Source organism: Daphnia pulicaria, chromosome 6 (genome assembly GCF_021234035.1).
Source record: "Daphnia pulicaria isolate SC F1-1A chromosome 6, SC_F0-13Bv2, whole genome shotgun sequence".
Classification (NCBI taxonomy): Eukaryota; Metazoa; Arthropoda; class Branchiopoda; order Diplostraca; family Daphniidae; genus Daphnia; species Daphnia pulicaria.
This window is the reverse complement of record NC_060918.1, coordinates 13,756,951-13,768,442: the sequence shown is the minus strand read 5'-3', so window position 1 is coordinate 13,768,442 and position 11,492 is coordinate 13,756,951. Positions and strand designations below refer to the sequence as shown.

Below are 11,492 nucleotides of genomic sequence, written 5' to 3'. Positions count from 1 at the left end.
GCTCAACAAATTCATCAGTGAACAGGTGCTTGAGCGCATCAAATCTTTCTTGTTCAGCAACTCCTTTTTGCGAGAGGCTTTCACTCGGCTCAAGGATCTCATGAAATCCCTGATGATTGCCATTGTCAAAAGCGGCAAGAGCGCAGACGAAGCGAGCCAAAAGATCAAGGAAGTGCTGGATGGAGCCACAAATCAATTGAAAGCCGGCGATTGGTTTACTGAGCTTCGAACGAACGCGTCATCAATCACCAGTCGCATGATGAGAATCTTCAACGACTCATCAGCTGGCTTGTCCGGTTTGCAGGGCAACTACGCCGGCGAGTACCGGTCACACGCGTCCACCGGAAACACCCAAGGCATCACTGCCGCTGCTAACGCCAGTACAATTGAAAAGGCCATTCAGATGGGCAAGACTATCGTTGATTATGGCCAAAAAACGACTGAAGTGATTCAAAAGGTCAACAATTTAGTGACTAATTGCAAGTCGGTCATGAAATTATCAACACACGGATCGACGTACATCGGCGATCTGAATCACTGTTAAAAAACTTAACAACTATTTCGGGGTTAAACGCCCTAAATTCTCGGCAACTGAGATCTGGGGTTCCCAAACCCGAAAAATTTGTATCGTATCGCAATACGAAACGTTCGGGGTTGTATAGAAGACAAATAAAAGATGCGACTTGGGCCAGGATCGAACCTTCAACCTATGACTTGCCAGCTCAGCTCGCTAACCACTACACCGATTGACTTAATAATTTGTCATATATTTATGAATTAGATTTGATTTCCTGTAGGAAAGACTTAGAAAAGTATTATAGTCTTTGTTAGTATAGAAAATAAGAGTTAGAGGGTAGCGGGCGTGTTTGTCGAGAATACTAGCACTTAGACTTAATATTATACGTTAGAATACTTACGTTTTCAGAAATCGATATAATTTTTAAGGAAAGGGATGCATGCTTGAAAATATTTCAAGTTGAAAAATTGATCTACTTGACAAGTATTTTGCAAATACTTTGATTAATATAAAAATGAATAAACTATAAAAATTTTAAATGTACTTGAAATAATTCTATTGCTGCTGCATAGTTTATAGAAAAGCTGAACTTGTCATTATGTCTCTGCCGGTTGCCGACGGGATTACTTTGCTAATCATGACTAAAATCTATGTCCCAAGTATGCTTATATATTATGCACTCCCTAAATGTCTGGCCATGCCCAAAAATTTGAGGGTAATTTTCCCCAAATATTTGTAGTTAAATTTGAAAAAATGAAAGTGGTACGTAAAACCCCAGAATTTTCGAAAAAAGTCAAAATTTCGTGCATTTACAAATTTTTGGTGGTTGACAACCCCAAATAAGTGGTACCCTTTTTAACAGTGATGCCGCTCCTTCGGAACCACCTAACCGCTGCTTCTTCAACGCCCTTTCAAAGGCTCAAAAAGATCCTTCGGTGGATCACACAATTGAAAAGTTAAAGAATCACGCCAAAGGAAACGATCGAGCTCGATTCATGAGAAAACTGGGTGTCAACCAGAGCTACCAACACTTGCAGGCGGGTGCATATCGTAAGATCAGAAAAGGAAATACCATTTATGAAGTTGATAAATTGGGAAGGACCGTCCGAATAATTACAACGAAAACGGAGAGAAAACAGGAGCGCAATTCCAAAAACATGAAGGAGATCAAGGAAGAACTAGGTTTTCAACCGGGAGACGTGTACAGTCACGATGTCTCGCTCAACTCTGGAGGTGTCGACGAAGTTAACAATATTTCTAAAATGACACACGAGTGCAATCGCTATCTCTACCAAGAACATGAGGAAAACTTTGAAGATTTTCGTGACTACAATAAACAAAATGGGTCACCAGAAGTGATCACCAGGGTCATCACAAAACATTAAGAACATTCAGTCGGCGAAATACTGCGCATGGAGAAGGAAGGAAAATATGCCGACCGTTACAAAACCAAGGGCTACCAGCACAATTTTTATACTGGATCACTGGAGCAACCAACTAACCAGTACTTGAGTGGCTTCATTCCCAGTTGTAATGGACAACAAGCAAGCATCTTTTTAATGCGAAATAATGATTTGAGAAGAATGAAGAGGACCGATGCGCGCAGAAGAGCAACCAATGTTCCGTTCGTCAGCGGACGTAAATTCGAAACATTTTTTCTAGATCGCAATTAATAAGGCCCATTTGGAAAATTAACAAGATAACATCTTGACAGTAACCAGTGCAGCTTATGATTTTAATTAATCAATCCTTATTATTTTTTTGTTTTGTTTTTTTGTTAGCCATTTACTAATTAAACTGATGCCCACTATGTAAACCAAGTGAATGCTGTTCTTATGTGCAGCACATTATTTACAGACTATCGGTGGAGTCGAGCTAAGCTCTTCTCAACAAAGACTTCGATCCATCGCTGGATGACTTTATTATGTGTGGATATATATATCCTTATAGCCTTCTGGTCTGGCCTGTTCAAATAATCAGTTTTGTTCCCCGGCCGCGTTAATCATTATTAGAAAATATATGGTGAAAATGATTTTCTTTACCTTTGTCAATACGTCCCTATGATTTGGAATCGTTAAAGATTGTTTTTATTTTTCACAAAATGATGAAAATGTTGGATCTTCAGGTTGTAAAGGGCACCCGGCACCACTGTCACTCAGAAACCGGCTTCGGGTAATTTGAAAGAAAGGCAGGAAATATTACAGTGAATCCTACAGACCTAATCCTACTCTTCATCTCAGGGTGACAATAGTGATATTCGTACCACAAATAAAGACAACGACGACGTGATTTTACTTCATCTGCGTCTTGGCATTATCAAATTATTTAAATTGTTTCTTTTAAAGCCTTAAAACATTTTAAATGTTTCAAACCAAAACCAAATCGTCCCAATTTCCGAGAACCCTTTTGAAAGAAAAATGAAATCTGCGTTGAAAATTTTGTTCCTATGCAAGGGCTTGAAAACTGATACATTTGGCATAGTGAACTTGATGAGTTTAGTAGCGAATTATTTTGAATAACACATAATTTATTATTGAAATAATTATCTAGCCGATATATGCTAGATAATAAAAATAATATGAAATGTACTGTAGAATTTGGACAGGAGACGACATTGGTAGCCAGTCGTTTCAATAGAAATCCAAAGCCCTTCCCAAATGCCTGATATCTGTAACACGGAACGACCCGAGGGGTCGCCGACTCTTTTTTCCGTGGTTCACTCGTTGGAAAAAATGGGGAAAGAGTTTGGAAAATTTGGGAAAAATGGGAAAAATTTGGGAAAAAATTGGGAAAAAATGGGAAAAAATGGGAAAAATTGGGAAAAAATGGGAAAAATTGGGAAAAAATGGGAAAAAATGGGAAAAAATATTTTCCCTTGGTTCACTTCCAAAAAGAGTCGGCGACCCCTCGGAACGACCAAATGCGATTTCCGCCCTAAGCCACTACGCCACGTCTGTCAAGAAAATATCGAGCTATTTACAGTGCAATTAAATTTCCACATTGTAATTATTTAAATAAGTTATATAACATCCAACTATTTTTCATTTTTTGAAGCATATTATAATGAATGCATACAAAGGGTATACCCATATGGTATATCCGGGTTGAGGGTACTGTGAATCAAGACACCATTTGGCGACAAAGATGAAACCCCGTGAAACCCTATGTGGGTTCCAAAGCAAAACAGCCGCTTTAGTTTTATCGCTACAACCGTTTTTTTTTTCATTTTTTTTATTATTATTATTGCAAAACACAAACCCTTCGTGGTAATATGAAAACTGGGCTTTTATCGAACACATATGTTATCAAATGACGTCAATAAGAGTGAATAACCCAAACAGAGTTTTGAGTGCCAGAGTGGTTGAACATCTGTAACGCTGCATATATAGTGCCCGTTTCCACTGACAGATAAATAACCTCGCATGCCATGCAGTATTTTCATTATGGACTACTGATCTTATATGACTGATTAAGTGACTACGCATAGCTACTGCATAGAAAAGCCAACTCATTCTATACATCTGGTTGTAAAAAAAAAGACCCTTTCCCTTTAGCCAATGGAATTGCCCACACCTGAAAATATCCCCAAGTGAGCAGCAACGATGTAAATTCTAATACGTGCTTGTCCTATAAAAGAAGGTATAACACACGGAGGTTTTAGTAGTAACTATTACTTGTTGCCAACTGAGTCGTTTGCAGATTTATTGCTGAAATGCGACTGTTTCTTTTTATTGCTTTGGTCGTTCTCTATTCACCCCAACAAGTGAAAGGTAAGCAAGCGATTTTACGACAGAGTTAGAGTTTTTTTTTAAAGCATAACTTAGATAACGTACATAAGAATGTCTAGAAGAATTTTTCTATGCGACAATCGGCGACAATATTATTATTATTATTTTTGAAACAATCTGTCAATTCACAATTAACTTTGATAATGCATACAGTTAAAGTGTATAGGGTCTAAGGTTCGATCGTTCGAGTCTATATTACCCTCGATATTACCCATCCGATCTAATAATGAATAAAATTACGTAACGGAAATTAACCTTGGCTTCATTCCCTTTCCGGTTAGACGTAAATAAATAAACCTTACAGACTGTATAAGGCCGAGTATTATGGTGCAATGCGTTCGCCACGCCACATTCTCCTTTGAGTACGAAATTTCTAAATTGCACTTCTGTTGAAAGGCTTATTTTTGTTTAATTAATTTGAATATTACTTACCTACTTAATTGTTCAAGGTCCTTGTATAAGGTTTACATTTTTATAATTATTTTTGTTGCTTATTATGAATATAATTTTCATTTCGGCAGCGGGGCCTTGTGACAACGTCGTCTCCATCTCAACGGTAAGAATAGATCATTTACTATAAGAAACACGTTTCAACCATAAATGGATTCTTTATATTGAGTCAGAGTTGGCCTGGTGGCTACACAACAACCTTAGTTATTCCAGTAACGACCACTGTGTCTAGCTGGACCATCGGCATTACATTTTCAGCAGCAATTTCAAGTTTAGAGGTTCGTAATAATTCAATATATAACTAATTACTTAAGATAGAAAAGCTAGCTTATCAGCTCGCCGCGAAGGGATAGTCGTAAGCCAGTTGAAAACTGTCTTAAATGACAAATTTAGGGCCTATTGTTTAGTCGGACTTATTCACAATTCACACTTTTCTTCACAGACTTTTTGGTCTTAAAACGGGATTTTTCTGTCACAGTTCAATATCTTTGCAAGTTATTTTCGTTTAGTTTGCTCAACTCAAATGTACCTATTTTTACAAATAAAGTTCAATAATTGAATTTAAAAATAACCATCTTTTAGTTTAATTACTGCAAAACTTAAATACAAATCTGGTTATTGCGACATGGTTGGGTAATCAAAGATTGCGTAATCACGGCGATGCTATGGACATCTGGTGGTGATTTATTTGGGCGGCATATATTCGTAATATTATTTTACTCATGTTTAACCATACATTACGAATCTATTTCAATAAAAAATATTCGACGAAAAGGATTAATTTTAAACTTAACACGTTTAGTAAATGACAAGCTTACACATGTAGTGGAAACTGGAATTTAAACCTAAGGAGAAAAAGTTGTAGTCGCCACCGCCAGATGTCTCTAGTCGTTAAACAATTATTTTAGCAGTTTTTCATTAATTACGGGAGAACTAATTAAGTAAATGAAATTATTTTTGTTCTGGTCGCACCGCATATTTTTTGTCTAATTTTTAAAACCAAAAAGTCTGAAATGTGTCGTAAAACGCCCGAGCTATGAAGCGTTACATACAGACACACATACAGACACACATACAGACAAAGTGACATGGCAATTTTTTCCGTGGTTCACTCGTTGGAAAAAATGGGGAAAGAGTTTGGAAAATTTGGGAAAAATGGGAAAAATTTGGGAAAAAATTGGGAAAAAATGGGAAAAAATGGGAAAAATTGGGAAAAAATGGGAAAAATTGGGAAAAAATGGGTAAATAAATAAACCTTACAGACTGTATAAGGCCGAGTATTATGGTGCAATGCGTTCGCCACGCCACATTCTCCTTTGAGTACGAAATTTCTAAATTGTACTTCTGTTGAAAGGCTTATTTTTGTTTAATTAATTTGAATATTACTTACCTACTTAATTGTTCAAGGTCCTTGTATAAGGTTTACATTTTTATAATTATTTTTGTTGCTTATTATGAATATAATTTTCATTTCGGCAGCGGGGCCTTGTGACAACGTCGTCTCCATCTCAACGGTAAGAATAGATCATTTACTATAAGAAACACGTTTCAACCATAAATGGATTCTTTATATTGAGTCAGAGTTGGCCTGGTGGCTACACAACAACCTTAGTTATTCCAGTAACGACCACTGTGTCTAGCTGGACCATCGGCATTACATTTTCAGCAGCAATTTCAAGTTTAGAGGTTCGTAATAATTCAATATATAACTAATTACTTAAGATAGAAAAGCTAGCTTATCAGCTCGCCGCGAAGGGATAGTCGTAAGCCAGTTGAAAACTGTCTTAAATGACAAATTTAGGGCCTATTGTTTAGTCGGACTTATTCACAATTCACACTTTTCTTCACAGACTTTTTGGTCTTAAAACGGGATTTTTCTGTCACAGTTCAATATCTTTGCAAGTTATTTTCGTTTAGTTTGCTCAACTCAAATGTACCTATTTTTACAAATAAAGTTCAATAATTGAATTTAAAAATAACCATCTTTTAGTTTAATTACTGCAAAACTTAAATACAAATCTGGTTATTGCGACATGGTTGGGTAATCAAAGATTGCGTAATCACGGCGATGCTATGGACATCTGGTGGTGATTTATTTGGGCGGCATATATTCGTAATATTATTTTACTCATGTTTAACCATACATTACGAATCTATTTCAATAAAAAATATTCGACGAAAAGGATTAATTTTAAACTTAACACGTTTAGTAAATGACAAGCTTACACATGTAGTGGAAACTGGAATTTAAACCTAAGGAGAAAAAGTTGTAGTCGCCACCGCCAGATGTCTCTAGTCGTTAAACAATTATTTTAGCAGTTTTTCATTAATTACGGGAGAACTAATTAAGTAAATGAAATTATTTTTGTTCTGGTCGCACCGCATATTTTTTGTCTAATTTTTAAAACCAAAAAGTCTGAAATGTGTCGTAAAACGCCCGAGCTATGAAGCGTTACATACAGACACACATACAGACACACATACAGACAAAGTGACATGGCAATTTTTTTTCTGCGTATGCGATTATTAGCTTCGCCCTTCGGGCTCGCAATTAACTGCTGCTCTATACATCTGCGCTTCAGTAAATTGCAAGTTGGCTTACACGAATGTTTGCTACATGAATCTGTAATAAAAACACATGAAAGACATTCGAGAAAGACATTTCAACTGTGTTTTTTTTTAATATTTGAAGGTGTGGAATGCTGTATCAACAACTACGGATTCAACAAAATTCAGTTTGATAAACTTGAGCTACAACGGGGTTCAAAACGCAGGGACCGTGTTTAATACAGTCGGTTTTAATGTGCGGTATCCTTCTTCCAACGCTTTTCCAACCATTACCAGCGTTGTATTCAATGGCGTAAATGTTTGCTCGACAGCAACTGTTCCTCCAACGACAACATTCCGGACAACTACCAAAGCAGCTATCACTACCAAAGCAGCTATCACAACTACTAAAACAACCCGGCGGACAACTACTAAAAAAGCAGCTACCACTATTGCAACATCCCCGACAAGTGTGAAACCTATTTTCTATTTTGTTAAATCCGTACAGGTCATCTTTTCTCCTAACATTCAATTTATATTCATTCTATTATTTATAAACTAGCCAAGAGAACAACTGCCGCACCACCAACAGCAGCACCAGTTACTGCAGCCCCTGTCACGACGAGCGGAACAGGATCTTGTTCCAGTGTGGCCATCATCTCAAGCGCTTGGGCGGGTGGCTTAACAGTGACTCTTGTAATCCCAGTTACAACTACTGTCACAAGCTGGACGATTGGTGTAACCTTTTCCGCCGCTCTTTCCAGTTTGCAGGTATTTGTTTCCGTTTATTAATACATGTACAAGTCGATTTCTATTACAGATTCTTTTTTAAATGTCGGTTTTGTTTTTTAACACTGTAGATATGGAATGCCCAATCAAGCACTACTGATAACGTTCGATTCAACCTAATTAATTTGAGCTACAACGGGCTTCAAAGTTCGGGAACCATACTGAACTCGGTTGGATTCAACGCCTATTATCCAGCTTCAAATCCTTCGCCCATCATCACTAGTGTCGTTTTTAATGGTGTAAACGTCTGCACCACTGGTAAGTAATAGCCTAGTACACGCAGTGTCAATAAATCAGATTGAATGTTAAGATGCATTACTATTAACTGTATTGTTTATACTTTGGGTGTCCTGTCGCAAATTATCAGGCGTAGTGTCAACCACAGCACCGGCGATCACAACTAAAGCAGCACCAACTACGTTGAATACAGTACCTTATACATTTCATTGCTATATAAAATAATTATACTATCTACTTTCATTTACATATATTTATTATTTTCTTTGGTGCTCTTTACAGGGAAGTACAACACCAGCTGGCACAGCTACAACAGCACAATCAAACTCTTCAGCTCCTCCGCCTTTAACTACTAAGTACAATTACGCCGAAGTAATAACCAAATCGTTGCTTTTCTATTACGCTCAACGTTCTGGCCGCTTGCCGACCAACGACAACCCCATTTCGTATCGTTCAGATTCCGCACTTGGAGATATTGGACAAAACGGCGAAGATTTAACCGGCGGATATTATGATGGCATACAATTTTACTTGCGTTTATTATTTATTTATTTATTTATCATCATTAATAATTGAATGCATTTTTTTATGTTAGCTGGTGACTTTGTCAAGTTTGGATTCCCCATGGCTTATACAACAACTGTTAGTGCATGGTCCGTAATCGACTATCCGTCCGGTTATTCTTCGGCAGGTAATAAATTAAAAAGGAATTATTAAGCGTATGGAATAGAAAAAACAAAATAATCATGGAACCTTATGAAAACCAATGAAAACAACAACAGCCACGAAAATACTAAGAGAAAATCTTTTTAACAGGCCAATTGACGAACGCCCGGAACATGGTCAAATGGGCCAGCGACTATTTCATCAAAGCACACGTCGCCCCCAATAAACTATACGGTCAGGTGGGTGATGGTAACGCTGATCACTCTTATTGGGGTCGTCCCGAAGAAATGACCATGGCAAGGCCGGTAAGTTTAAAGCTATACTTCATGAAAATTGTTCTTGGTTTTTTATATGAAGCATCAATAACATATAGCCTACATTTTTTGACAGGCGTCTTTCATCTCCACTTCAAATCCTGGTAATATTTCAACCGGTCCACTTTTCTGAAATAAACAAACAAATGTATAATTGTTTATTTTCGGATTATAAAAGGATCGGATCTGGCTGGCGAGACGGCTGCTGCAATAGCAGCAACTTCTATAGTTTTCTCTCAAGTGAACGCGACTTATTCGGCAATTTGCTTGGCTCATGCTAAGGATCTCTACGCGTTCGCTAAGCAATATCAAGGACTATACAGCTCATCCATTCCTCAAGCGGGCAGTTTCTATTCGTAATAATGAACCCATAAGAAGTTCATATAGAGCTAAAGGATCTAATAAATTTTAATATTTGTTATGTAGATCCAGCGGTTTTGGAGATGAACTTGCCTGGTAAAATGAGCTCAGTTGCATGATTTTCTCTATTGTTATATTTTCACGTTATCTCCTGGAACGTAGATATTTCGATTTCTACAAAAAAAAACCTCCTTACTACCCTACTCCAATTCCATTTCTATTCTCACTCACTAGTTATTTAAATCCATATCCATCCATCCACTCCCTACCATTTAAACAATATTTATAATTACAATTCTAACGCGGTTATTTTATTCAAAGGGGAGCAATCTGGTTGTACAGAGCTACTCAAGATGTTGCCTATCTGAATGATGCCAAGACTTTTTTCAATCAATATGGACTCTCAGGAGCCGGGGCATTTTCATGGGAAAATAAAGCCGCTGGGGTTCAGGTATCAGTTTAACAGTATTATTTCTGGGTCACATTTTTGAAAAATCAGTTAGCCTATATTCATTTGATGTCATTTCAGGTATTGTTGGCAAAATTAACCAATGAACCGACTTACATCAGTTCCATCAGGACATTCTGTGATTCCTATGTCAATCAACCAAAGACGCCCAAGGGACTTTTGTTTATCAGTCAATGGGGATCACTGCGTCATGCATCCAATATTGCTTACATTTGTCTACAGGTAAAATTCAAGTATGTTTTTCTCCATTTTACCAGCACCTAATTTTTTACGGTTTTCATTTTTTGGTTTAAATATAGGCAGCTGACCTCAACATCAATTCGTTAACTTATCGCAAATTCGCACAACAACAGATTCATTACGCCTTGGGAGACACTGGTCGGAGCTTTGTCTGCGGTTTTGGAACCAATCCTCCCGTTAAATCTCATCACCGCTCCAGGTTTGTTATGGCATAATAGTACCCTGCTTAAAAGACTACAATTTAGTTATAATTGAGCTGATAATATTGAATTTATATGATGTGATTGGTTTATTTCTTTTTATTAGCTCTTGCCCTAACATACCAAATACCTGCGACTGGAATACCTACAATTCGCCATCACCAAATGCCCAAATCCTTTACGGAGCTTTGGTAGGTGGACCGGACAACAACGATAACTACAGCGACGATCGCTCAAACTACGTTTCAAACGAAGTGGCTACCGACTACAATGCCGGCTTTCAAGGCGCAGTAGCCGCCCTTCAGGCACTTGCCGTTAATGGGAAATTCAACTAATCTAATTCAAAAAGTTTCTATATTTCCATCAATCCAAGTTATTCATTCACGGTGATGGTTTATCTTCTTGGTTTGGGCAATACACAGAATTTATTGGTCGGCAACTGATTCTAACGCAGCTTCTCTCTTCATGACTGTAACGATTCCTTTGTTAATTATTTGGTCTTTTTTTACTCCTTCCCGATAAATCAATTCATAGTCGACGAAACGAAGAGATGAGAATATTTTATATTTCGGACACCTACAAAACTGGGTATGAGAAACGTTCTAATAATCGCATCTGCCATCACCAAAAACATCAATCAAAAATCGTCAAAAACGAAATCCTATATTAAAATAAAAATATCCGGAATACAGTGAAAGAATACATAATAAAGGTACCGGTAGTCATGGTTGGGAAATTAAAAATTGTATTTCAAAAACGGTTTTTATACAGTAAAAGTGTAGACACATTGTTTAATAGGCGCTGATTCTAAAACAGGGTGTGGACTTGATATTCAAAAAATATGTGCTAAAATTTAACCAAAAAAAAAGTTAGTTTACGTAAAACTTCTTTCTCTGCTCATAGCCCTTGCCGATA

At 37.2% G+C, this 11,492-nt stretch overlaps 1 protein-coding gene across 2 annotated transcripts; it reads left to right on the top strand.

Annotated features, from left to right (window-relative positions):
- Window positions 1–3,985: 3,985 nt before the first annotated feature.
- LOC124341706 (endoglucanase 12-like) lies at window positions 3,986–11,124 on the top strand. 2 transcript variants are annotated; one of them, XM_046794642.1, is made up of 17 exons: window positions 3,986–4,287; window positions 4,827–4,861; window positions 4,929–5,033; window positions 7,448–7,772; window positions 7,865–8,073; window positions 8,163–8,349; window positions 8,459–8,520; window positions 8,611–8,845; window positions 8,924–9,019; window positions 9,145–9,299; window positions 9,385–9,412; window positions 9,487–9,664; window positions 9,735–9,764; window positions 9,990–10,119; window positions 10,198–10,359; window positions 10,437–10,576; window positions 10,684–11,124. In XM_046794642.1, exons 1-17 carry the CDS (start codon window positions 4,230–4,232, stop codon window positions 10,910–10,912), a joined length of 2,364 nt encoding a protein of 787 aa, XP_046650598.1. In that variant the 5' UTR covers window positions 3,986–4,229; the 3' UTR covers window positions 10,913–11,124. The 2 variants fall into 2 exon arrangements, with proteins under 2 accessions (XP_046650598.1, XP_046650600.1); XM_046794644.1 differs by lacking the exons at window positions 3,986–4,287; window positions 4,827–4,861; window positions 4,929–5,033 and adding exons at window positions 6,178–6,269; window positions 6,337–6,441.
- The last annotated feature ends 368 nt before the right edge of the window (window positions 11,125–11,492 follow it).